The sequence below is a fragment of the Pristiophorus japonicus genome, chromosome 13 (genome assembly GCF_044704955.1).
Source record: "Pristiophorus japonicus isolate sPriJap1 chromosome 13, sPriJap1.hap1, whole genome shotgun sequence".
NCBI lineage: Eukaryota > Metazoa > Chordata > Chondrichthyes > Pristiophoridae > Pristiophorus > Pristiophorus japonicus.
Window position 1 is genome coordinate 142,560,485 of NC_091989.1, and position 27,473 is coordinate 142,587,957.

The following is a 27,473-nucleotide window of genomic DNA, read 5'->3' on the forward strand; positions in this document are numbered from 1 at the left end:
GAGGTGGAAAGTTACACAATTTATTATTCTGGTTAGACTTTTTATGTAAAAGAACAGAAAAAATGGTGAACATCAATTAACCAAATATAAATTAGGAATGTCCACATGTTCAGGTCAGAGTTTGTGCAAGGCTGCTTCAGATATATTGAGGTATATCTGTGGCATACTCGGATCAAACGGAGAACCTGCTTCACTTTGTTTCAGACTGTGGTTTTATTATGGGCCCTTGTGATCCCTCTTGCTTTTTGGAAGGTGGCACAATGTTACACCAGGCTGTGACGTAGGCACATTAATTGCTAAACACATTTATTAAAAAAGAAAAAGCCAGTAGCATTATCCTGCCGCAGATTTTACAGCAGTTTTTAAGCTAAGCTATCTTCAGTAAATAAAAAGTAAATCGTTGTGACGGTTGTGCTAAACTATAATGTGCATAATATTCTAATTTGCCAGTTCTATTTCCTCACCATCGACAAAAGTGTTACGGCCTGATTATTTTTATTAATACACTTCAAACAGACTCCAGTATGGCCCAGACAGGCTGAGAAATACTTTCCACAAGCAGCTGCATCAAGCCAGTTTAAGTAATTGTCTATTAAAAACCAAAAGAGCAGCTAATCAAATATATATCTGAACCAACCAAAACTACTGCGACTGTATCAAATTAAACTATGGCATGTTTTACCGATGAGGCAAGTGGCCCGACATTCAGCTTTATAAAATGACAGAGCTGCCTTTGGAAGCATGGCAGGCACCGGCAGCTCACCCCAGTAATGTTAATGAGCTCTGAGGCAAGTTTCTGTCCGACCTCAGTCCCCCCGGCTGGGGGTGGCGCCCATTTCAGGCCAGAAAGCAAGCCTTAAGGAATTTCAGCCTCGGTGTTCTTTAAGTTTTGAATAGAAGCAGGGACCTCGATCTTAATATCCACATGATGAGCGCGAGAGGGTCGGGTGGGGGGAGTGGGCACAGTTTAAAACGTTAACTACAGCGAATGCAACCCCAACCCGCCGCACATGCGCACGTTGCCTTTTTTATGGCAGCGGATAACGGGGCGTCCTTTGTAATTAACAATTGGGAGCCCGACTTAAAATTTACTGTTGCTGCGCGGGTTTCCCAGGGGACGGAAATCTCGGCAGCGAAAGCAAGGCAGGACCTCACCCGCACCCTCTTAAATATCGGGGCCACGGATTTGCTTCCTTTTAGGAATAGTAGTCGTACTTGTTCCCTTAGTGATTTATGAACAAGAGGATATACAGTCAAACAAATCAGAGGTCTCTCTGTTGTACTTCTGCCAATTCTGTGATCTCACTGCACTGTTGGGGAGATCTTGGGCTTTCTCCAGATTGAGAAGCTGCTAACATTCCCATTCAGTTGCAGTTATGCATTACTGTGTGACTCACAACATCTGGATGTAGGAAGGAACCCTTATTTAAGCCTTCTGGCTCCACAAAACTATAACTTGCAAAATGTTTTGTGGCCTTTTCCTGAGCAGCTTCCAGCTGTTTGTTTAAGGACCATTTGTTTTACTTCGGATTCCATACATAGGATTACATAGGACATCTTACACAGAAACAGGCCATTCGGCCCAAACAGTTCATTTATGCTCCACTCGAGTCTCCTCCCATCTTTCCTCATCTAAACCTATCAGCATAACCATTTATTCCCTTCTGCCTCATATGTTCGGCCTCTCATGACCCAGCACAGTTCAAGCTCCGCCCATTTGTACCTGAATTTTGCATCGCTGTCCTGCAAGTGGCATAGGGCGCCAATTTGTGTCGTAAAGCAGCCGAATGCCTGTTTCAGACAGGCAGGTTGCGGCTCTATTTACAGGCCCATCTCAATATGGCATTGGGTCGGCCTCGGACACCAATGGGGTGGCCAAGGTGCCCGCTGCAATTGTGCAACTCTTGGCCAGTAAAATGATGGCCATGAATTTTATTTCTCCCCAGTGGAGTTCTACTAAATAAAGCATTTATTCCAATTAATGATTTATTAGGCATATTCAAAACCTATTTTTTTCTTATATGTGTATCATTTTGTTTAATGCAGCAACCTTGGAGGTGGTGGTCAGCCCAGCTGTGTTCAGTGCCACAATTGGTGAAAGTGTCCTGCTAGGCTGCTTATTTTCTCACACCGCTGAGCTTGATTTGAGATACATTGTGATTGAATGGAACCACAGAGTGGGAGATGATGAAAAAGCAGTTTGTTTATTCGACTTTGGAGAATATGAAAGCTATAGACCAGGATCAAGTCTCTTTTTAAATGAGATAAGCAAAGCAAATGCTTCTTTGCTCATAAAAAATGTTACTATTCATGACATTGGATCATATTCCTGCACAGTTTCAATATCTCCTGATAAAGCAAGGGGGCAAGTTACTCTGTCAGTCACAGGTGAGTGTGGCAATAATACCTTAAGTGTAATCCTTCAAGAACAGTGTTAGGAGTTTTTTTTTACTATATTCACTGGAAATGCTAGTCAAATAAAGTCAAATAAAAATTCCATATGATTTTGAAAAGTGTAAAAATGTGCTGATGAGAAAAGTACAGAGATGCAAATATTGTCAATTGGATATCTCTTGGCGCAAAGTTTGCTATAAAATGACAAACATAGAAGTTGGCATCACCTGTTTGAGCTAAACAAATGGATTTTTTGAGATCCATTCTCTGACAGATTTTAATATACCCATCGGTAAGAGACGATGAGAGAAAAGCACTTCCAAAATTTAGTTGAATGCTCTTTAAGTTAGCTCACTGATAACGTTATATTTATGGATAGTGAAATATTCACTGAGACGGCCCAGTCTTCTGCTGTAATATGTGAAAAAGTCAAAATAGATTCTGAAACTAGATTTAACAACAACCTATTGATTTGGAACTTCACTTAAAGTTGCATATTATGAAAAGTGGGGAAAAGAATAGAAAATTAGCATGAGACTGGAGTTGTGCAATAGATTTTACATTGTTAAGTAGTGAACTTGAAAAATGAACGTTAATGTGTTTGCACCATCACCAAGCGAGTTTGGGTTATAGAAAGTAAACCAGTGTTATATGGGTAGCTGATATATCCAGTAAATTGGTAGAAAAGACCATTTATGTGGAACAGAATATAGCTGAGCAGCAATAGGGTGCTACTAGTGAGAATCAGGTCCAAAAAACGACATACAATAAGCGAAAATAGATAGTTCTGACAGAGAAGACAGAAAAACCGTCTGAAGATGGCCTTGCAAAATTATGCAGTCAAAAAAAACAGATCTACTGACAGAATGAGAATCGTCACACTTTAACATCTCGGAAGGAATATTTGTAAAGAAATTAAGGAGCTTGAAGAAAGAGATTTGACAGCATATTGGTTTAGAAAATTTCCAATCACCTCTGGGCTTGAATTTGTCCAATCCAAGTTGATAGGTTTAAAAATCACCTCTGCCTAATAGCTGCTAAAAGTCATGAGGGAGATTTGACCCAATTTCGATTAGATACTATCCATGACCCATAATTCAACACTAATCAAGGAATCTCGCTCAGAAGCCCCAAATACAGCTGGCACAAAAAAGTAGAAATGTCACACTATAGTACGGTACTTTTTTAGATGTTAATGTGTCGCTACATGTTGTATATCTTCTTGAAGCAAGCTATTTTAAATTCTGCTGAGTTCAAAGTGGCACATACTGACTTTGGCATAGACTGGATTGCTACAGGACTATTTCTAGAATCAAAGGAAGGGTGGCACTGTGCATTGATGCTCCAATACACCAAGCACAGGGGGTATGGCTGAGCCTGAAATTTCCAGCACTGCAAATGACCAATGCCAGCTGCTCTTCTGCGAGGTACCTAGAGCACAGAGTGGTCTTAAACGGAGTGACTTAAAAGAGTGTTTTATTTGGGTATTTGGAAAGAATGGGAATTTGGAGAAGAGGGGGAAAGAATGGCTGCTTTTTGCCTACACTACTTGTAGTGCTTTGCGTTACAGGTAGATATTTAATTTCATTACCCATCATCATCATCATAGACAGTCCCTTGAAATCGAGTAAGACTTGCTTCCGCTCTAAAAGTGAGTTCTCAGGTGACTGAACAGTCCAATACGGGAATTACAGTCTCTATCACAGGTGGGACAGACAGTCGTTGAAGGAAAAGGTGGGTGGGGAGTCCGGTTTGCCGTATGCTCCTTCCGCTGTCTGCGCTTGTTTTCTGCATGCTCTCGGCGACGAGACTCAAGGTGCTCAGCGCCCTCCCGGATGCTCTTCCTCCACTTAGGGCAGTCTTTGACCAGGGATTCCCAGGTGTCGGTGGGGATGTTGCATTTTATCAAGGAGGCTTTGAGGGTGTCCTTGAAATGTTTCCTCTGCCCACCTTGGGCTCGTCTGCCATGTAGGAATTCCGAGTACAGCGCTTGCTTTAGGAGTCTTGTGTCAGGATCAGTTAACTATTCAAGGAACTAAACTGTAAACTAAATTACTTAAATACAAATTTAATTACATTTAATTAAATAGAACAAGGTCATATAGGGATGGCAGTGCAGGAGGTGTGCCACAACTGCAGCATGTGGGAATTTGTGGAGAGTATTATGATCCTGGACAACCACGTTTGCGATAAGTGCCTGCATCTTGAGGAAATTTAGCTCAGTTGTTGAGCTGGAGTCTGAGGTGCAGACATTGCAGGGAATCAGGGAGGGGGAAAGTTACCTGGACACTTTGATCCAGGAGTCAGTCACACTCCTTAGATAGTGGTACAGGTCTGGTTAGTGGTCAGGGACAGGAGTTGGAATAAACGGGTCATTTTTGTGTTAGCAGGCTGTCGCTTGTGGGGTACCGTAAGGAATGGTGCTTGGGCGCCAGCTAGTCACAATCTATATCAATGATTTGGATGAAGGGACCAAATGTAATACAGGTACAACGTCCAGAATCCTCAGGACCAAATCCATTCCGGTTTTGGGGTTTTTCTGGATTTTAGGCAAGAAAATCAAGTCTGAAATCCGAAATCCTCAACTGAATCCGTGCCGGGGTTTGAGTGGCGAGGTCCGAAATCCGGCAAAACTCAAAATCCGACACGGATTCGGTCGAGGATTCCGGATTTCAGACTTGATTTTCTTGTCTGAAATGAGGAACACTCGACCGAATCTGTGCCAGATTTTGGGTTTTGCCTCAAAAATGTCTGGGTTTTGGACAATAATTCTGTATTCCGGACGACTCCATCAGATATGCATAAAATGTCCGGTTTTCAGTCAATTCCGGTTTTCGGAGTTCCAGATTTGGGATGTTGCACCTGTATATCCAAGTTTGCTGATGATACAAAGCTAGGTGGGAATGTAAGTTGTGTGGAGGATGCAAAGTGGCTTCAAGGGATTATAGACAGTCTAAGTGAGTGAGCAAGGACATGGCAAATGGAATATAATGTGGAGAAATGTGAAGTTATCCACTTTGGTAGGATAAGTAGAAATGCAGAGTATTTTTTAAATGGTGAGAGATTGGGAAATGTTGGTGTTCAGAGGGACCTGGGTGTCCTTGTACACAAATCACTGAAAGTTAACATGCAGGTACAGCAAGCAATTAAGAAAGCAAATGGTATGTTGGCCTTTATTATAAGAGGATTTGAATATAAGCGTAAAGACGGCTTACAGCAATTATATAGGGCCCTGGTGAGACCGCACCTGGAGTAATGTGCACAGTTTTGGTCTCCTTACCAAAGGAAATATATACTTGCCATAGAGGGAGTGCAACAATGGTTCACCGGACTCATTCCTGGGATGGGAAGATAGTCCTATGAGGAGAGGTGAGTAGAGTAGGCCTATATTCTCTAGAGTTTAGAAGAATGAGAGGTGATCTCGTTGAAACATACAAAATTCTTACAGGGCTTGACAGGGTAGATGCAGGGAGGATGTTTCCTCTGGCTGGGGAGTCTAGAACCAGGGATCAGAGTCTCAGAATAAGGGGTCGGCCATTTAGGACTGAGATGAGGAGAAATTTCTTTACGCAGAGGGCGGTGAATCTTTGGAATTCTCTACCCCAGAGGGCTGTGGAGACTCAGTTGATGAGTATATTCGAGACAGAGAGCGATAGATTTTTGGATATTAAGGGAATCAAGGGATAGGGGGATAGTGCAGGAAAGTAGAGTTGAGGTGGAAGATGAGCCATGATCTTATGGAATGGCGGAGCAGGCTCAAGGGGCCGAATGGCCTACTCCTGCTCCTATTTTTTATGTTCTTATGTAGAGAAGGTGAGGCATGTCACCCCAGAAGGTCGGAAAAGTGAAGACAGTCACCTCGGCTACTCTTGCATGTTTCTTTATGCTGCAACGAAAATACAAGTATTGTTATGGGACAGCACAGTGCGGTTTTTACCTTTAGAACTTAATTTAAGCCTGGGTTATCCTCTTACACAATGAGCGTAACAATTTAGAGGAAAGTGTGAAGTAGACAGGTTTCTCAGAGAGAAAAAACATTAACACTGATTTTGGAAATTGGAAAGAAGGCCACCAGTGGGATAGATAAGGTAACATTTAGCAGTGAGCTAGTGATTTGTTGCTTTTGAAGGATCTGTGAGAGTGCATGAAATAAAGGGCCCAAGTTTCGGGACGCGCCTAGAACGGTGCAGCCCTGACCTGGACACCCGTTTTTCGCGCCCAAGAGTGCGCCTAAAAAATACCTGCAGATTCTCCGGCTCCCTGCAGGTCCTTTGGAGTTTGGCGCAGCGCAGCACGAGCTGTGGGGGGCGGAGCCAGGTCCCTGCGCTGAAATCAATGCCGGGACCTCTGCATAGGCGCTATAGTGGGCACGCATGTGCAGTAGCTCCAGGCGCCCGAAACTGTGTAGGAGGGGCCCGAAGCACGCAGCCCCTAGCCCTGGCCGAATGGGCTCACTGGGGCAGCGAAGATCAGGCTGCACCTCCCTCCTCCAGCTCCTGCTCTGGCTCCAGCTTCCTCCCCTGTTCAGCTGGCTCTCTCAAACCCCCGCCCGCACCCCCCTCCCCCTCCCCCAACTCCCGCTCCACTCACCCCCCAGTTCCCACTCGTAACCCCCCCCCCACCCCAGCTCCGACCTCCCCCCACAGCTCCAGCTCCGCTCCCCCCCTGACCCCCCCCAGCTCCCGCTCCGCTCCCCTCTGGACCCTCACAGTTCCCGCTCCGACCCGCCTCCACCCCAGCTCCCGCTCCGACCTCCCCCGCAGCTCTCGCTCCGTTCCCCCCCGGAACCCCCAGCTCCCGCTCTGCTCCCCCCCCCCCAGTTCCCGCTCCGCGCCCCCCCCCCCCCCAGCTCCCGCTCCGACTCCCCCCAGCTCCCGCTCCGAACCCCCCCCCCCCCCCCAGCTCCCACTCTGAGACCGCCCCAGATCCCGCTCCGACCCCCCCCAGCTCCCGCTTCGACCCCCCAGCTCCCGCCCAGCCCCCCCCCCCCCCAGCTCCCGCTCCGACGATCCCCCCCCCACCCAGCTCCCGCTCCAATGACTCCCCCCCAGCTCCCGCTCCGACGACCCCACTCCCAGCTACCACTCCGATGACCCCTCCCCCCCCCCGCAGCTCCGGCTCCGACCTCTGACGACCGCCCCCCCCCCCAGCTCCGGCTTCCCCGGGCCACTTACCTTTAACTCCGGTCTGCTCCTTCTTCCTTCGGCAGGGCCCGCCCGCCCGACATCTTGGGCCTGGCTTCTTCAGCCTCCTCCCCCTCCTCCCTCCCTCCCCCTCTCTCCCTCTCTCTCCCTCCCCCTCTCTCCCTCCCTCTCTCTCCCTCTCCTCTCCCCCCCTCCCTCTCCTCTCCCCTCTCCCTCTCCTCTCCACCCCTCCCTCTCTCTCCTCTCCCCCTCCTCTCCTTTCCTCTCCCTCCCTCCCTCTCCTCTCCCCCTCCCTCCCTTCCCTCCCTCTCCCCACCCCTCCTCCTCCCCCCTCCTCCTACCCACCCCTCCCCTCCTCCTCCTCTCCCCCTCCCCACTCCTCCCCCTCCTCCCCCACCCCTCCCCCCTCCTCCCCCACCCCTCCCCTCGCTGTCAGAAACACATAGACACTGATAGACAGAGAGACACTTACACTGACAGATAGAGAGTGAGAGAGAGACACACAGACAGACAGAGAGAGAGAGAGACACTGACAGAGACAGAGAGAGACACACTTGGGGGGGGCCCCGTCCCAGCATGCTGTTGGAGGGCTCCCGGTGCTGCAGTCGGTGAGTAGAACATTTTTTATTTATTGATTTTTTAATTTTTTATTACATTTTTTTGATTGATTTATTGGTTGATTTATGATGTATTTATCATTTATTATTGATGATGGCTCTTTATTGTAAAACTGAAGTGTTTAATATTTGTAAACTTCCCTTTACCCCCCCTCCCCACCCCACCCCCGTTCCCTACGCCTGATTTATAACCCAAGCCTGATTGTGTAAGTGTAAGCAAGGTTTTTCTGAGCGTACAAAAATCTACACTTACTCCATTCTAAGTTAGTTTGGAGTAAGTTTTCACTGCCTAAACTTTCAAAATGGGCGTAAGTGGCCGGACACGCCCCCTTTTGAAAAAAAAATCTGTTCCAAACTGAAACTGTTCTAACTGACTAGAACTGGAGCAAACTAAATGCCGAGAATTGCAATTTCTAAGATACTCCATTCTAAACCAGTTGCTCCAAAAAAACAGGAGCAACTCAGGCCGAAACTTGGCCCCAAAGAGACAAGCCCAGAGGATTATAGGAAAGATGCAATTGGCAACATTCCAAAAGAAGGAGACAGAGCAATGTTCGATCTCTGCAATGTGATGAACTTTCTGTGGAACACAGGAAAGGTAATAAAGACACTTCTGTTAAAAAGAATTGAAGAGGCAGTACACAACAATAAAATGGAGACAGCTACAGTGAGGCCTCAGAAAGAACTATTCATTTGCCCAATAAAATGTTGTCCTAAAAAAACTAATTAAGAAAAGCTAAGAATTTCAATGGAATCTCATCAGGTTTATAGATTTTTTTCTAAAAAACCCTCTGGCCACATATAAAGCTAACTTTTAGGATAGTTGTGAGATTAGGTGATAAAATAAAACAAAATAGTACCACTGTCTGAAGATTTGAATGCAGGTTTTAAATATGCAGTTAAAATTGTTGGTCAATCAAATTGTTAAAGGCTGGCACCAGACAGCAATGCATTATTCTTTGTTTTAGGCCAGCTACATAATACATTATGAAATCAGCTGTGCACAGAAAAAGATTAAATGGAAAAGGAAAAAGTTACTGAAAGATATTCATTTTCAAACAACACAATACTAGAGTTTGACAAAGATTGTGAAGAAAAAGGTTTAGATATGTATACATTTTGGTTGGAAGAATAAGGAGGCCATATATTCCTTGGAAAATAAGTGTCCAAATGAGGTATAGAAGCAGAGAAATCTGGGGGTACAAAATCATTTAAAGTAGCGACACAGGTTAATAAGACCATAACAAATCAAACAAAGCAGTAGGGTTCATTTCTAGAGGGATAGAACTGAAAAGCAGGAAAGTTATGTTAAACGTGTACCGATCTTGGTTAGACCATACTTGGAGTACTGCGTCTCTGAATTCTGGTCTCCATATTCTAAAAAGGATGTAGAGGCACCGGAGAAGATGCAAAAAGATTTACTAGAATGATACCAGAACTGAGAGGTTATACCTATCAGGAAAGATTGAACAGGCTCAGGCTCTTTTCTTACTAATAGTCACTAATAAATCCAATAGGGAATTCAGGAGAATATGGAACTTGCTACCACAGGGAGTAGTTGAAGATACTAGCATAGGGGAAGCAAGATAAACACATGAGGGAGAAAGGAATAGAAGGATGTGTTGATGACGTTCGATGAAGGAGGGTGGGAGGAGGCTCGTGTGGTGCATAAACACCGCTGTTGGGCTGAATGGCCTGTTCCTGTGCTGTGTAATACTATGTCAAGGCAGAATCGATGATAATTAGAGAAAGATACACATGTGTCTTTAAGGGACAAACTTAAAGCAGTAATAAAAATCAATGTTTGAGAAGAAGAATGTAAAATATAAGGACCACAGAACCACCATAAAAGTTAGAGCAGAAATTAAATGGCCCCTGATTGTGGACTCCATCAAATGTAAGACCAGTATGTTTTGGGCATTCACAGAGTAAACAATAGTACACAACAGAATAGGCCACTGTACTGAAGAAGGAGAGGAGAGAATATCAAATGAAATCAAAAACTGGCTGGATTCAGCTGAAGAAGTGCCAGGAATGCAGCAAAGTGTGGTGTCAGTTGGACATAAAAACATCACCACATCAGACTTTCCTCAAATGAAATAAATGTGTTTGTCCTTTCAGCCAATTTAATTTCTGTAACTGTATTAATCTGTACCAGTGATCATTATAGACACAGATAGAACTGTAGGAATGAAACTTTTCATGACTCACTAAGTTGATAATTTGTTCAACTGTGTGATACTGTTCCAACAGTGCGATATCTGAAAAGTACCAATGCAGACTTGTATCCGCAGTAATTGTTTGTCTTTCTCAGCACTTACAATTAAAGCAAAACACACATATTGAATGGCAAAGTGAGTTGGAGTAATGTTGTTTATCCTCAGCAAACTCAACTAATGTTCAGCCTCAGCAGTTGGGACGAAACATCTGCTCCCTCCGATAGCTAATTATTGATCCTTCCGTGAAATGACTGGGCAGATGCAGTCTCATTCCCAGTGACAGAAGTCAACAGCACAAAATATCCTTTTCCTGCAGAAATTCGATGTTGCTGACTTTGCCACAATGTCCATTGTGTTTGGGCCAGAACACCGCTTTAACTCTGAAATCGAAATTCCTGATCAGTGCAGTTGAAAAAGACAAATTCAAAATTGTCAGCCAGAAACAAAATACTGCGGATGCTGAAAATCTGAAATAGAAACAGAAAGTGCTGGAAATGCTTAGCAGCTCAGGCAGCATCTGTGGAGATAGAAACAGCGTTAACGTTTCAGGTCAATAACCCTTCGTCACAACTGTTAAACAGATCGGACAGAATATCTTCTCTGATGACTAATTAATTACTGTAGCAACTAAAGAGTAGATGCTGTCCCTAAAATGTAATGAAACACATACCAAGTGATCTTCTGCCCCTTTGAATTAGTGAATATCTCCCTTTAGATTCTGCTGTATAATAAATAAATAACAAATGTATGGCTAACATGAACTTGTTGCATTATAAGATGTATTTCATCAGTTCTGATGAAAGGTCATCGACCTGAATCGTTAACTCTGTTTCTCTCTCCGCAGATGCTGCCCGACCTGTTGAGTGTTTTCTAGCATCTTCTGTTTATATGCTGCTTACCTTTTGATTAAGTTAAACATATGGGACAGAATATCTTCTCTGGTGACTACTATAGTTCCTGAAAAGAACAATAGATGTTACCCTAAAATTTAATTAAACCCATAGCAAGTTATCTGCAGCCGTCTGAACAAATGAATATCGCCCTTTAGATTCTGCTGTAAATAAATACCACATGCCTTGGAAGGAGTGCAGCATAGATTTGCCAGATTGATACCTGGACTCCAAGGGTTAAATTACGAGGAGAGATTACACAAACTAGGGTTTTATTTCCTGGAATTTAGAATGTTAAGTGCTGATTTGAAAGAAATTTTCAAGATATTAAGGGTAAATAGAGAGAAACTATTTCCGCAGATTGGGGGAGTCTCGGACAAGGAGACATAGCCTACAAATTAGAGCCAGGCCTTTCAGGAGTGAAGTTAGGAAACAATTCTACACACAAAGGATGGTAGCAGTTTGGAATTCTCTTCCGCTAACGGCAATTGATGTTAGGTCAATTGTTAATTTTAAATTTGAGATTGATAGATATTTAAGGGACATGGGGCAAAGGCAGGTATATGGAATTAGGCATAGAAACATAGAAACATAGAAAATAGGTGCAGGAGTAGGCCATTCAGCCCTTTGAGCCTGCACCACCATTCAGTAAGATCATGGCTGATCATTCACCTCAGTACCCCTTTCCTGCTTTCTCTCCATACCCCTTGATCCCTTTAGCTGCCAGGGCCATATCTAACTCCCTCTTGAATATATCTAACAAACTAGCATCAACAACTCTTTGCGGTAGAGAATTCCAGAGGTTCAAAACTCTGAAGTTTCTCTTCATCTCGGTCCTAAATGACTTACCCCTTATCCTTAGACTGTGACCCCTAGTTCTGAACTTCCCCAACATCAGGAACATTCTTCCTGCATCTAACCTGTCCAGTCCCGTCAGAATTTTATATGTTTCTATGAGATCCCCTCTCATTCTTCTAAACTCCAGTGAATACAGGCCCAGTCGATCCAGTCTCTCCTCATACGTCAGTCCTGCCATCCCTGGAATCAGTCTGGTGAACCTTTGCTGCACACCCTCAATAGCAAGAATGTCCTTCCTCAGATTAAGAGACCAAAACTTAACACAATATTCCAAGTGAGGCCTCACCAAGGCCCTGCACAACTGCATTAAGATCTCTCTATGGCTATACTCAAACCCCCTAGCTATGAAGGCCAACATGCCATTTGCCTTCTTCACTGCCTGCTGTACCTGCATGCCAACTTTCAATAACTGATGTACCATGACACCCAGGTCTCGTTGCACCTCCCCTTTTCCTAATCTGTCACCATTCAGATAATATTTTGCCTTTGTGTTTTTGCCACCAAAGTGAATAACCTCACACTTATCCACATTATACTGCATCTGCCATGCATTTGCATAACCTGTCCAAGTCACCCTGCAGCCTCTTAGCGTCCTCCTCACAGCTCACACCGCCACCCAGCTTAGTGCCGTCTGCAAGCTTGGAGATATTACACTCAATTCTTTCATCTAAATCATTGATGTATATTGTAAATAGCTAGGGTCCTAACACTGAGCCCTGCGGCACCCCACTAGTCACTGCCTGCCATTCTGAGAAGGACCCGTTTATCCCTACTCTCTGCTTCCTGTCTGCCAACCAGATCTCTATCCACGTCAATACATTACCGCCAATACTATGTGCTTTAATTTTGCACACTAATCTCTTGGGTTGACCTTGTCAAAGGCCTTTTGAAAGTCCTAATACACCACATCCACTGGTTCTCCCTTGTCCACTCTACTTGTTACATCCTCAAAAAATTCCAGAAGATTTGTCAAGTATGATTTCCCTTTCATAATTCCATGCTGTCTTGGATTGATCCTGTCACTGCTTTCCAAATGCGCTGCTGTTTCATCGTTAATAATTGTTTCTAGCATTTTCCCCACTACTGATGTCAGGCTAACCGGTCTATAATTACCCGTTTTCTCTCTCTGTCCTTTTTTAAAAAGTGGTGTTACATTAGCTACCCTCCAGTCCATAGGGATTGATCCAGAGTCGATAGCCTGTTGGAAAATGATCACCAATGTATCCATTATTTCTAGGGCCACTTCCTTAAGTACTCTGGGATTCAGACTATCAGGCCCTAGGAATTTATCGGCCTTCAATCCCATCAATTTCCCTAACACAATTTCCTGACTAATGAGGATTTCCTTCAGTTCCTCCTTCTCGCTAGGCCTTCGGTCCCCTAGTATTTCCGGACGGTTATATGTGTCTTCCTTCGTGAAGAGAGAACCAAAGTATTTGTTCAATTGGTCTGCCATTTCTTTGTTCCCCATTATAAATTCACCTGATTCTGACTGCAAGGGACCTAGTTTGTCTTCACTAATCTTTTACTCTTCACATATCTGTAGAAGCTTTTGCAGTCAGTTTTTATGTTCCCAGCAAGCTTCCTCTCATACTCTATTTTCCCCCTCCTAATTAAACCCTTTGTCCTCCTCTGCTGAATTCTAAATTTCTCCCAGTCCTCAGGTTTGCTGCTTTTTCTGGCCAATTTATATGGCTCTTCCTTGGATTTAACAATATCCCTAATTTCCCTTGTTAGCCACAGTTGAGCCACCTTCCCCATTTTGTTTTTACTCCAGAAAGGGATGTACAATTGTTGAAGTTCATCCATGTGATCTTTAAATGTTTGCCATTGCCTATCCACCGTCAACCCTTTAAGTATCATTCGCCAGTCTATTGTAGCCAATTCACATCTCATACCATCGAAGTTAACTTTCCTTAAGTTCAGGACCCTAGTCTCTGAATTATCTTTGTCACTCTCCATCTTAATAAAGAATTCTACCATATTATGGTCACTCTTCCCCAAGGGGCCTCGCACAACAAGATTGCTAATTAGTCCTTTCTCATTACACATCACCCAGTCTAGGATGGCCAGCCCTCTAGTTGGTTCCTCGACTGGTCTCGAAAACCATCCGTAATACACGCCAGGAAATCCTCCTCCACCGCATTGCTACCAGTTTGGTTAGCCCAATTAGTATGTAGATTAAAGTCGCCCATGATAACTGCTGTACCTTTATTGCACGCATCCCTAATTTCTTGTTTGATGCTGTCCCCAACCTCACTTCTACTGTTTGGTGGTCTGTACACAACTCCCACTAGCGTTTTCCGCCCTTTGGTATTCCGCAGCTCCACCCATACAGATTCCACATCATCCACGCTAATGTCCTTCCTTACTATTGCGTTAATTTCCTCTTTAACCAGCAGCGCTACCCCACCTCCATTTCCTTTCTGTCTATTCTTCCTGAATGTTGAATACCCCTGAATGTTGGGTTCCCAGCCTTGGTCACCTTGGAGCCATGTCTCCGTAATCGTTAATAGCTGCCTGTGCAGTTAATTCTTCCACCGTATTATGAATACTGGAAGGATTAGAGGAGAGATGAGGAAACATTTCTTCATCCAGAGGATGGTGGGAGCCTGGAGTTCACTGCCTGAAAGGGTGGTAGAGGCAGGAACCCTCATCACATTTAAAAGGTACTTGCACTTAGAGTCCTAACCTACAGGGCTACGGACTTGGTGCTGGAAGATGGGATTAGGCTGGGTAACCCTTTTATGACCGGCACAGACACGAGGGGCTAATGGCCTACTCCTGTTCCTTTGCATGGCTAACATGAATGTGATGCATTTTAAGATGACATCAATAAAGAAAGCTAATAAAAGGAATACAATATTTATCCTTATTCCTTTTATCTTTGTAGCACCTCCTACAGTTTCAGTAAACACTGCAAACATTATCATTGAACCTGGGGAAGATAAAGCAATCATTTGTGAAATGAGAAACTTTTATCCAGAAAATCATTCTGTCTCTTGGTTAAAAAGTGGCTCCAAAGGCAGTGGAAACCAAGTTAATATCACATCAAGAGCGGTTACAGGATTATCTCAACAAAATCAAGATGGGACATTTAATCTGCTTTCATTCCTAATCATCAAAGGCAACCAAACGGATGATGGAGCTTCTTACTTCTGTGAAGTTAGTCATGAAGCTTTAAAGACACCTCTACAAAAAGCTGTTAGTTTGACCATCAAGGGTGAGTAATAATAAAGGAGAATGGTATCTAGTAGATGACGAGAAACATTTTATTTTACTGATTCTAATATTGTATGAATTCTGTTTTTTTTCACTTACGGAAACTTGATTTGAATTTGTGTATCAACAGATGGGTCACTATAAGGAACAGACACTATCCAGTTCCTACAAATGTAAACATCTGTTCCTTGCAATGAGCCTCGCCACATTTTCATTCTGGCCCAGCTTTTCTTTGTCGTTCAGATTGTTCTTTGTTCGCCTGTTCTTTGAAATGCGGAGAATTTTTGAATGTTGTTCAGAAAACGTTCACTGAGATATTACAATAGAAATACTAACGAATTTTCATCTGAATTTACTAGAAATGTACAAGACTACAAAGCAGTAGTATTGTTATATTCTATTCTGAATATTAATACCAGGGCTAGAGTTTCCTCATTTTTTGCATGCTTAATGCCCACTTAACGTCCATTTTACTGATGAAATGACGTGCAACACCCATATATCGGCCATTTAGCCACAAAATGGAAACTGACAGGCATTTTTCGGAAACTTATCGGCGAGCGTTACTTTCCCCATGTGCGTAATACTGGGAAAAAATAATACCGCCTGTTATGTATGTAAACATTGTAACTGTGTAAGACTTGCCATCAGAAGGCGCAACTGTTGGAGGCCCAAGGGTCTCCTGCAAGGGAGTATAAAAGGTTGTCTGCCATGCTTCTTAGGCACTCTGGAGTTGTATTAAAGAGACTAAGGTCACATCAGTTTTAGCTCACAGTACTCAGTCTTGTGGAGTTCTTCCATACATAACAATTGGTGACGAGTAACAGATTACGAACTTTTATGCGGTCATGGCTGCCATTGGTATTTTAGAGAGATTTGTAGAGGATGATGATTGGGAAGCCTTCGTTGAGTCTCTCGACCAGTACTTCGTGGCCAATGAGCTGGATGGGGACGATAAAGCGATCAAGCGCAGGGCGATTCTCCTTACCGTGTGTGGGTCCACAATATATGGCCTCATCAAGAATCTGCTAACACCAGAGAAACCAGCGGAGAAGACATATACAGAGTTGTGTACGCTGGTTCGGAACCACCTCAAACTGAAGGAGAGCGTCTTAATGGCTTGGTATCGCTTCTACACACACCACCGCTTTGAGGGCCAGGACATGGCGTGTTATGTCGCCGACCTGAGACGCCTTGCGGGAACTTGCTAATTTGCTGGATTTTTGGGGGGAATTGCTGCGGGACTTTTTTGTGCTTGGCATCGGCCACGAGGTCATTCTTTGCAAGCTGCTGCCTGCCGAATCCCTAGACCTGAGCAAGGCCATCACGATAGCCCAGGCATTCTTATCCACGAGCGACAATACCAGACAGATATTTTCCCAGCATCAAAGCTCACTGGCAAGTACTGTGCATAAAATAACGTCATTAGCAGGCAGAACTGCATATGGCAGGGCCTACACATCTGCAGTTGCAGGACCTAGGATGACTCAGAGTCTGCCATCGGGCATGAATGCAAATCCATTAGCATCATGTTGGTGCTGCGGGGGTAATCATCGAGCCCATCAATGTCGATTCAAGCACTACGTGTGCAAAGGCTGCGAAACAATGGGGCACCTCCAGTGAATGTGCAAGAGTGCTGCGACTCACCACGTGGCAGATTCAGCAGAGGATGATCGATCCGGCACAGATCGCGCAGAACAAGCAAGATAGGCAACTCAACCCAAGGAAGAAGTGTATGGGGTAAACACCTTCACCACCAAGAGCCCTCCTATTATGCTGAAAGTCAAATTGAACGGTATTCCGGTATCAATGGAGTTGGACACGGGGTCGAGTCAGTCAATTATGAGCCAGAAGGCTTTTGAGAAACTGTGGGGCAACAAGGCCCAAACTGAGCCCGATTCAGACAAAGCTGCGCACTACACCAAAGAGCTCATACTAGTCATTGGCAGTGCGGCAGTTAAGGTATTGTATGATGGAGCTGTGCATGATTTATCACTGTGGATTGTACCAGGCGATGGCCCAACGCTATTCGGCAGAAGCTGGCTGGGAAAGATTCGATGGAGCTGGGACGACATCAAAACACTATCTTTCGTGAATGATGCCTCGTGCGCCCAAGTGCTGAGCAAGTTTCCATCGCCATTTGAACCAGGCATCGGCAACTTCACAGGCGCCAAGGTGCAGATCCATCTAGTCCCTGATGCAAGGCCCGTTCCATATCATCATCATCATCATCATCATAGGCAGTGCCTCGGAATTGAGGAAGACTTGCTTCCACTCCCAAAGTGAGTTCTTTGATGGCTGAACAATCGATACGAGAGCCACAGACCCTGTTACAGGTGGGACAGACATTCGTCGGGGGAGGGGATCGGTAGGGCTGGTTTGCCGCGTGATCCTTCCGCTGCCTGCGCTTGGCCTCTTCATGCTCTTTGCATTGAGACTCGAAGAGCTCAACGCCCTCCCGGATGGACTGTCTCCACCTCGGGCGGTCTGCGGCCAGAGTCTCCCAGGTGTCAGTGGTGATGTCGCACTTTACCAGGGAGGCTTTGAGGGTGTCCTTATAACGTTTCTGCTGTCCTCCTTTGGCTCATCTACCTGAAGGAGCTCCGCATAAAGCATTTGCTTAGGGAGTCTCGTATCTGGCATGCAAACTATGTGGCCTGCCCAGCGAAGCTGATCGAGTGTAGTCAATGCTTCAATACTGGGGATGTTAGCCTGGTCGAGGACACTGATGTTGGTGCGCCTGTCCTCCCAGGGGATTTGCAGGATCTTGATATATGATGAGGGAGAAAGTCGAGATCGAACTGGACAGACTTCAATGAGAGGGAATCATATCGCCAGTCGAGTTCAACGAGTGGGCCAGTCCGATTGTTCCGGTGTTGAAAAGTGATGGCACGAACAGAATCTGCAGACACTACAAGGTAACGATCAACCGAATCTTATTACAAGACCAGTACCTGCTACCCAAGGCAGATGACCTGTTCGCAACGTTAGTGGGGGGAGGGAAGTCATTCACCAAGTTGGACCTAACCTCCGCCTATATGACACAGGAGCTGGCTGAATCTTCAAAAAGATTGACGTGCATCAACACACACAAAGGACTGTTTATATACCACAGGTGCCCTTTTGGGATTCGCTCGGCTGCTGCCATCTTCCAGAGGAACATGGAGAGTCTGCTGAAATCGGTTCTGCGCATCGTTGTGTTTCAAGATGACATCCTGATCACCGGTCGTGACATCACCGAACACCTGCACAACCTGGAAGAGGTTCTAAGTCAATTAGACAGAGTGGGACGCAGGCTGAAATGCTCCAAGTGTGTTTTCCTGGTGCCAGAGGTCGAATTTTGGGGGAGAAAGATTGCGGCAGATGACATCAGACCCACGGACTCAAAGACAGTGGCCATCAAGAATGCACCCAGACCACAGAATGTGACGGAGCTGCGTTCGTTCCTGGGACTCCTCAACTATTTTGGTAACTTTCTACCTGGGTTAAGCACTTTGCTGGAACTGTTGCACATGTTGCTACGTAAGGGTGACGACTGGGTTTGGAGTAAATCTCAAGAGACAGCCAGAAACCTACTTTGTTCTAATAAGTTGCTTGTACTGTATGATCCGTGTAAACAATTAGTGCTAGCTTGTGATGCATCTTCATACGGGGTCGACTGTGTGTTACAGCACACCAATGTATCGTGCAAACTTCAACTGGTTGCATACGCGTCTAGAACATCTAGAAGTCTGTCTAAGGCTGAAAGAGCCTACAATATGGTCGAGAAAGAGGCATTAGCATGTGATTATGGGGTTAAAAAAATGCACCAATACTTATTTGGACTTTGGTTTGAGCTTGAAACCGACCACAAACTACTCATTTCGCTGTTTTCAGAAAGCAAAGGTATAAACACCAATGCTTCGTCCCGCATCCAAAGATGGGCACTAACATTGTTCGCCTATGACTATGTTATAGAAACATAGAAAATAGGTGCAGGAGCAGGCCATTCGGCCCTTCGAGCCTGCACCGCCATTTCATATGATCATGGCTGATCATGCAACCTCAGTACCCCACTCCTGCCTTATCTCCATACCCACTGAGCCCTTTAGCTGTAAGGGCCACATCTAACTCACTTTTGAATATGTCCAACGAACTGGACTCAACAACTTTCTGTGGCAGAGAATGCCACAGGTTCACAACTCTCTGGGTGAAAAAGTTTCTCCTCATCTCGGTCCTATATGGCTTACCCCTTATCTTCAGATTGTGACCCCTGGTTCTGGACTTCCCCAACATCGGGAACATTCGACCTGCATCTAACCTGTCCGGTCCCGTCAGAATTTTATAAGTTTCTATGAGATCCCCTCTCATTCTTCTAAATTGCAGTGAGTATAAGCCTAGCCGATCCAGTCTTTCCTCATATGTCAGTCCTGCCATCCCAGGAATCAGTCTGGTGAACCTTCACTGCACTCCCTCAAAAGCAAGCACGTCCTTCCTCAGATTAGGAGACCAAAACTCACACAATACTCAATGTGTGGTCTCACCAAGGCCCTGTACAACTGCAGTAAGATCTCCCTGCTCCTATACTCAAATCCCCTCGCTGTGAAGGCCAGCATGCCATTTGCTTTCTTTGCTGCTGTAAGGGGAGCTTGGGGTGTGGATTCGAATCCACATTCCCCTTGGGTTCTGTACGTGCGATTTATGAGGGTGGGTGAGTAACGAGGCACCAGACACAGTGGGTAAGAGTACAAAATGGCTAATGTTGTTTATTTAGAATAGCAAACACAAAGATAGAGGGCATAGGAAGAGGTCATAAAATAGCAGCAATGGCAAAATCTCATTCAACAACCCGAAAAATCTCGCAACAGGGAAGGGGAAAACAAGAGGTTAAAACATCCCACTCACACACAACCCCACCTCCCACTCCCACCCTTCCTACCAATTCCTATCCTAAATTGAGTCTGTGAGGGGCTTTGGGCTCTACTCACAACCCTATCAACTCCGGGGTTCTGGGGCACTTATTTCAGCTCGGGGTCCCTCTGGGGTGGGTTTTATGTTGTTGTTCGGTTTTCCTCTTCGATGTTGCGTCGGTTTCTTCTATCTGCCTCTCAGTTATCGTCAGACTACAGCTGTGAATCCAGGTTATTGAACCAGGTGTCCAGGTCTGCACAGCTCTGCGTGCCCCAGCCTGATGCTTCGGCTATTCTCACCTTGTCCAGTGTGTTCAGGGCTAACAGCAGCACCTACTGCCACTTACCAACCAGGAGGTTGGCTCGTGGGTTTTTAGTCTCAACCAAAATCAAAGTTTGCAAAACTCTCTCAGCTCCTTTTTGGTCCACAACTCCCTTTTTCCACCACTCCTTTTCTCCACCACTGCTTTTCTCCACCACTGCTTTTCTCCACCACTCCTTTTCTCCACAACTGTTTTTCTCCCAAACTGTTTTTCTCCCAAACTGTTTTTCTCCCAAACTGTTTTTCTCCCAAACTGTTTTTCTCCACAACTGTTTTCTCCACAACAGTCTTTTCTCCACAACTGTTTTCCCCACCACTCCTTTTCTCCCAAACTGTTTTCTGGTGGTTCTGTGTCCTATATTTGTATTCAGTTCAGTTCAGGTCTTTTTGTGCTCAAACCCAGTGGGTGGTTCATTGTGTAAATTTGGGCGGGGAGACAGCTTTGAATATTTAATCAGAAGATGTCACAGGTACACGCAGGTGTGTGGACCAGGGTATTGTTTCAGTGCACATAGGTGCCTGAACTCTGTGGGTCCTTTGTTATAGTCCTGGGAGTCAGTGGGCCATTCCTGCAGTGATTCATAGTTTTGATTCAGAACTATTGTCCATATTAATTAGGTAGATAATGGCCCACATTCGTAGTTTGATTTGGGGGGGGGGGGAGGGGAGAGAAGTCATTTTCAAATTGGGCCGGGGAGTCCTTATTGGTTGAAGATTTCCCCACTTCAGGCCCGACTCAACCTCTGATTGGCCTGCCAGAATGCACTTTTCCCCCATTGGCCAGTGCCTCGGTCTCGCTTGTGAGCCAGACTTCACAATGTCTGTATCCGCCCACACGTTTTCCCAGCCAGCTTTTACTTGGCCAAAAATGTTCATTTAGTGTATGGAACGATCCCATGTTAGTTTTCTTGTCCTTACGGTGTTTAAAATGCGGCCGTGGATTTTCGAACCTTACACTGCCTGTTATACCTGCATGTCTACCTTCAATGACTGATGTACCATGACACCCAGGACTCTTTGCACCTCCCCTTTTACTAATCTGTCACCATTCAGATAATAATCTGCCTTCCTGTTTTTGCCACCAAAGTGGATAATCTCACATTTATCCACATTATACGGCATCTGCCATGCATTTGCCCACTCACCTAACCTGTCCAAGTCACCCTGCAGCCTCTTAGCATGCTCCTCGCAGCTCACACTACCATCAGCTTAGTGTCATCTGCAAACTTGGAGAAATTACCTTCAATTCCTTTGTCTAAATCATTAATGTATATTGTAAATAGCTGGGGTCCCAGCACTGAACCCTGCGGCACCCCACTAGTTACTGCCTGCCATTCTGAAAAGGACCCATTTATTCCCATTCTTTGCTTCTTGTCTGCCAACCAGTTCTCTATCCACGTCAATACATTACCACCAATATCACATGCCTTAATTTTGCACACTAATTTCTTGTGTGGGACCTTGTCAAAAGCCTTTTGAAAGTCCAAATGCACCACATCCACTGGTTCTCCACTGTACTAGTTACATCCTCAAAAAACTCTCGAAGATTTGTCAAGCATGATTTCCCTTTCATAAATCCATGCTGGCTTGGACTGACCCTGTCACTGCTTTCCAGATGCGCTGCTATTACATCTTTAATAATTGATTCCAGCATTTTCCCCACCACCGATGTCAGGCTAACCGGTCTATAATTCCCTGTTTTCTCTCTCCCTCCTTTTTTAAAAAGTGAAGTTACATTTGCTACCCTCCAATCCATAGGAACTAATCCAGAGTCCGTGGAATGTTGGAAAATGACCACCAATGCATCTACTATTTCTAGGGCCACTTCCTTAAGTACTCTGGGATGCATACTTATCAGGCCCTGGGGATTTATCGGCCTTCAGTCCCTTCAATTTCCCTAACACCGTTTCCTGACTGATAAGGATTTCCCTCAGTTCCCCCTTCTCGCTAGACTCTCGGTCCCCTAGTATTTTCGGGAGGTTATTCATGTCTTCCCTAGTGAAGACAGAACCAAAGTATTTGTTCAATTTGTCTGCCATTTCCTTGTTCCCCCATTATGAATTCACCTGATTCTGACTGCAAGAGACCTACGTTAGTCTTCACTAACCTTTTTCTCTTCACATATCTATAGAAGCTTTTGCAGTCAGTTTTTATGTTCCCTGCAAGCTTACTCTCGTACTCTATTTTCCTCCTCCTAATTAAACCCTTAGTCCTCCTCTGCTGAATTCTAAATTTCTCCCAGTCCTCAAGTTTGCTGCTTTTTCTGGCCAATTTATATGCCTCTTCCTTGGATTTAACACTTTCCCTAATTTCCCTTGTTAGCCACGGTTGAGCCACCTTCTCTTTTTTATTCTTACGCCACTCAAGGATGTACAATTGTTGTAGTTCTTCCATGTGTTCTTTAAATATCTGCCATTGCCAAGCCACCGTCAACCCTTTAAGTATCATTCTCCAATCTATACTAGCCAATTCACGTCTCATACTGTCAAAGTTTCCTTTCTTTAAGTTCAGGACCCTTGTCTCTGAATTAATTGTGTCACTCTCCATCTTAATGAAGAATTCTACCATATTATGGTCACTCTTCCCCAAGGGGCCCCGATCGACCAGATTGTTAATTAATCCTCTCTCGTTACACAACACCCAGTCTAGGATGGCCTGTTCTCTAGTTGGTTCCTCGACATATTGGTCTAGAAAACCATCCCTTATACACTCCAGGAAATCCTCCTCCACAATATTACTACCAGTTTTGTTAGCCCAATCAATATGTAGATTAAAGTCACCCATGATAACTGCTGTACCCTTATTGCACACATCCCTAATTTCCTGTTTGATGCCATCCCCAACCTCCCTACTACAGCTTGGTGGTCTGTACACAACTCCCACTAATGTTTTCTGCCCTTTGATGTTTTGCAGCTCTACCCACATAGATTCCACAACATCCACGCTAATGTCCTTCCTTGCTATTGCATTAATCTCCTCTTTAACCAGTAACGCTAGCCCACCTCCTTTTCCTTCCTGTCTGTCCTTCCTGAATATTGAATACCCCTGGATGTTGAGTTCCCAGCCTTGGTCACCCTGGAGCCATGCCTCCGTAATCCCAATTGCATCATATCCGTTAACAGCTATCTGCGCAGTCAATTCATCCACTTTATTACGAATGCTCCTCGCATTGAGACTCAGAGCCTTCAGGCTTGTTTTTTTAAACTCTTTTTCCTTTTTGAATTATGTTGTAATGTGGCAATTTTTGATTTTTGCCCTTGATTTCTCTGTCCTCCACTCTTGCTTTCCTCCTTCCTACCTTTTGCTTCTGCCTCCTTTTTACTTCCCTCTGTCTCCCTGCATAGATTCCCATCCCTCTGCCATTTTAGTTTAAACCCTCCCCAACAGCACTAGCAAACACTCCACCTAGGACATCAGTTCCGGTCCTGCCCAGGTGCAGACCGTCCAGTTTGTACTGGTCCCACCTCCCCCAGAACCGGTTCCAATGTCCAAGGAATTTGAATCCCTCCCCCTTGCACTATTTCTCAAGCCACGTATTCATCTGAGCTATCCTGCAATTCCTACTCTGACTAGCACTGGTAGCAATCCTGAGATTACTACCTTTTGAGGTCTAGCATTTTAATTTAACTCCTAGCTGCCTAAATTCAACTTGTAGGACCTCATCCCATTTTTTACCTATATCGTTGGTACCTATATGTACCACGACAGCTGGCTGTTCACCCTTCCCCTCCAGAATGCGCTGCAACAGCTCCGAGACATCCTTGACCCTTGCACCAGGGAGTCAACATACCATCCTGGAGTCTCGTTTACGGCCGCAAAAACACCTATCTATTCCCCTTACAATCGAATCCCCTATCACTATAGCTTTCTCACTCTTTTTCCTGCCCTCCTGTGCAGCAGAGCCACCCCTGGTGCCATGGACTTGGCTGCTGCTGCCTTCCCCTGATGAGTCATCTCCTCCAACAGTACCCAAGGTGGTGTATCTGTTTTGGAGGGAGATGACCGCAGAGGACCCCTGCACTACCTTCCTTCTACTCTCTGCCTGATGGTCACCCATTCCCTATCTGACTGTGTAACCTTTACCTGCGGTGTGATCAACTCACTAAACATGCTATTCACGACATCCTCAGCATCGCGGGTGCTCCAGAGTGAGTCCATGCGCAGCTCCAGTGCCGCAATGCGGTCTGTCAGGAGCTGCACCTGGATACACTTCCTGCACATGTAGTTGTCAGGGCCACAGACCAGGCACAGAGGACTGTGCTAATGCCCTCAGTCGGCTACCTTTGCCCACTATCGGGATGGAAATGGCGCAGCCCGCAGACTTGCTTCTGGTCATGGATGCTTTTGAGAGCAAGGGGTCACTTGTAAAAAGTTGCATCCCGGGGAAATGCAAGATGAAATTAAGCCAATTCACCGTCACAAAGATGAAATGTCCATCCAGTCGGATTGTCTCTTATGGGGTAAACGCGTGGTTTTGCAAAAAAAAGGCAGGGAAACGTTTATATGCAGCCGACACAATACCCACCCAGGCAAAATCATGATGAAGGCTATAGCCAGGTCGCATGTTTGGTGGCCCGGCATTGACTCGGACTTAGATTCATGCATACACCAGTGCAACATGTGCTCAGAATTGATCAATGCGCCAAGGAAGGCTCCATTCAGTCTGTGGTCATGGTCCTCCAAACCGTGGTCCAGGATCCACGTAGATTTTGCTGGCCCCTTTCTCGGAAAGATGTTTTTAATTGTAGTGGATGCTTACTTTAAATGGATTGAATGCGTAATCATGTCATCCAGCACATCCACTGCCACCATTGAAAGCCTCCGGGCGAGATTCGGCACCCATGGCTTGCCCCACGTCCTTGTCAGTGACAATGGACTGTGTTTCAGCAGCTTGGAATTCAACGAGTTTATGACCCGCAATGGCATCAATCATGTCAGGTCTGCCCCGTTTAAGTCCCCGTCCAATGGTCAAGCGGAACGGGCAATCCAAACTATCAAGCAGAGCTTGAAGCGCATGATGGAAGGCTCCTTGCAGACCCACTTATCTCGGGTTCTACTTGTAAAGTCCTGTCCCCTCAGTACAGATTCACACGAGGCATGTAGTGAAGTCAAGGTCACTCTGGACCTGCACCTTTTATTTCACAGCTCTGGAATGCTGCACTTGCCTGAGACCTGTGCTTATATACCTGTCTCTTGCAAGTGTACCCCCGGTGGTAAGGTATGCTGGTGGTTACAGGTCATATCTTATTACAGTCATGTATAGCATGTTGGGATACAGTTATATATAATAATGTAAGATCCATGACATCACCCTCCTCCAAGGTCTTATTGTCTTTATAAGTTCAGTCTCTCAGGTGGTCTACGCTCTCGCGTGGAGCGTCTGAGTTGTGGTTCAGTTGTTTGCCTTGGTGTCTGTTTTTCTTTGGGTGTGGTTGCTGGTATCTAGCCTGGGCTGTCTGTTTCGATTGGTGTGATTGTTGTTGACTCACCTGGGCTGTCTGTTGGGATTGCCCTTTCCTCAGGTTGTTCCCTCTGTCTGTCCACCAGGTGTGGTGTGAGTTCCACATTGTAGTCTGCCTGTGGTTCCGCAGTGCTGTTGGTAAATCTGCTTTTGACTTGGTCTACATGCCTCCGGCAGGTTTGGCCATTGTCCATTTGTATTACCAGTAACCTGTTTCCTTCCTTGCCCGTTACTGTCCCTGCAAGCCATTTGGGACCCCTGCCATAGTTTAGTACAAACACTTTGTCCCCGATCTCATTCCATCTCTCCCTCGAATTTCTGTCATGGTACTCAGTCAGCTTACGGCGCTTTGCCTCAATGATTTCGTGCCTGTCTGGGAGGATTAATGAGAGCCTTGTTTTTAAAGTCCTTTTCATCAACAGTTGCGCGGGGGGGATCTCAGTCAGTGAGTGTGGACGAGATCTGTATGCCAACAACAGTCGCGACAGGCGACCCTGCAGCTTGGGACCTTGGATTTTAAGCATGCCTTGTTTAATGATTTGCACTGCTCTCTCCGCCTGGCCGTTGGAGGCCGGCTTGAACGGTGCCGTCTTGACGTGATTTATGCCGTGGTCAATTATAAAGTCTTGGAATTCTGCGCTGGTGAAGCACGGACCATTGTCACTGACTAATATGTCAGGGATTCCGTGCGTTGCAAACATGGTTGCGAGGCTCTCCACAGTGGTGGAGGTTGTGCTCGAGTTTAAAATGGTGCATTCGATCCACTTTGAAAATGCATCTACAACTACGAGGAAAATTTTGCCCATAAATGGGCCCGCATAGTCTACGTGCACCCGCGACCACGGTTTGGTAGGCCAGGGCCAGGGGCTCAGTGGAGCCTCCCTGGGGGCATTGCTGAGTTGGGCACAAATGGTACACCTTCGGACGCAGAGCTCCAAGTCTGCGTCAATACCAGGCCACCAGACGTGGGATCTGGCTATGGCCTTCATGAGAACGATCCCCGGATGCTCACGGTGGAGCTCCCGGACAAATGCCTCTCTGCCTCGCAGAGGCATGACTACTCGGCTGCCCCACATCAGGCAGTCTGCTTGTAGTGATAGCTCATGCATGCGCCTGTGAAAGGGTTTTAATTCCTCGGGGCAGGCATCGCGAGCCTCTGCCCAACCTCCGGTTAGGACATATCTTTTTACTAAGGATAACGTGGGGTCGCTGGCCGTCCAGGCTCTGATTTGGTGAGCCGCCATGGGCGAACCTGTGGACTCAAAGGCATTGATTGCCATGACTATCTCACAGTCCTGTTCGTCAGACCCTTCTGTGGTCGCCAGGGGTAGCCTGCTGAGCGCGTCGGCACAGTTGTCTGTGCCTGGTCTGTGCCTTATGGTATAGTCGTAGGACGCCAGCATGAGTGCCCACTGTTGAATTCGCGCTGAGGCGTTGGCGTTTATTGCCTTGCTCTC

General features: G+C 45.6%; 1 protein-coding gene across 5 annotated transcripts in view; it reads left to right on the top strand.

The window, feature by feature from the left end:
• The window catches only part of LOC139278859 (NLR family CARD domain-containing protein 3-like), a 228,282-nt gene that overhangs the window by 258 nt on the left and 200,551 nt on the right, over positions 1–27,473 (top strand). For all 5 annotated transcript variants that reach the window (XM_070898061.1, XM_070898062.1, XM_070898059.1 and 2 more), the window contains exons 2-3: positions 2,047–2,388; positions 15,016–15,345. In XM_070898061.1, the coding sequence (XP_070754162.1) occupies positions 2,047–2,388; positions 15,016–15,345 (672 nt within the window). The remainder of the gene's footprint in view (positions 1–2,046; positions 2,389–15,015; positions 15,346–27,473) is intronic.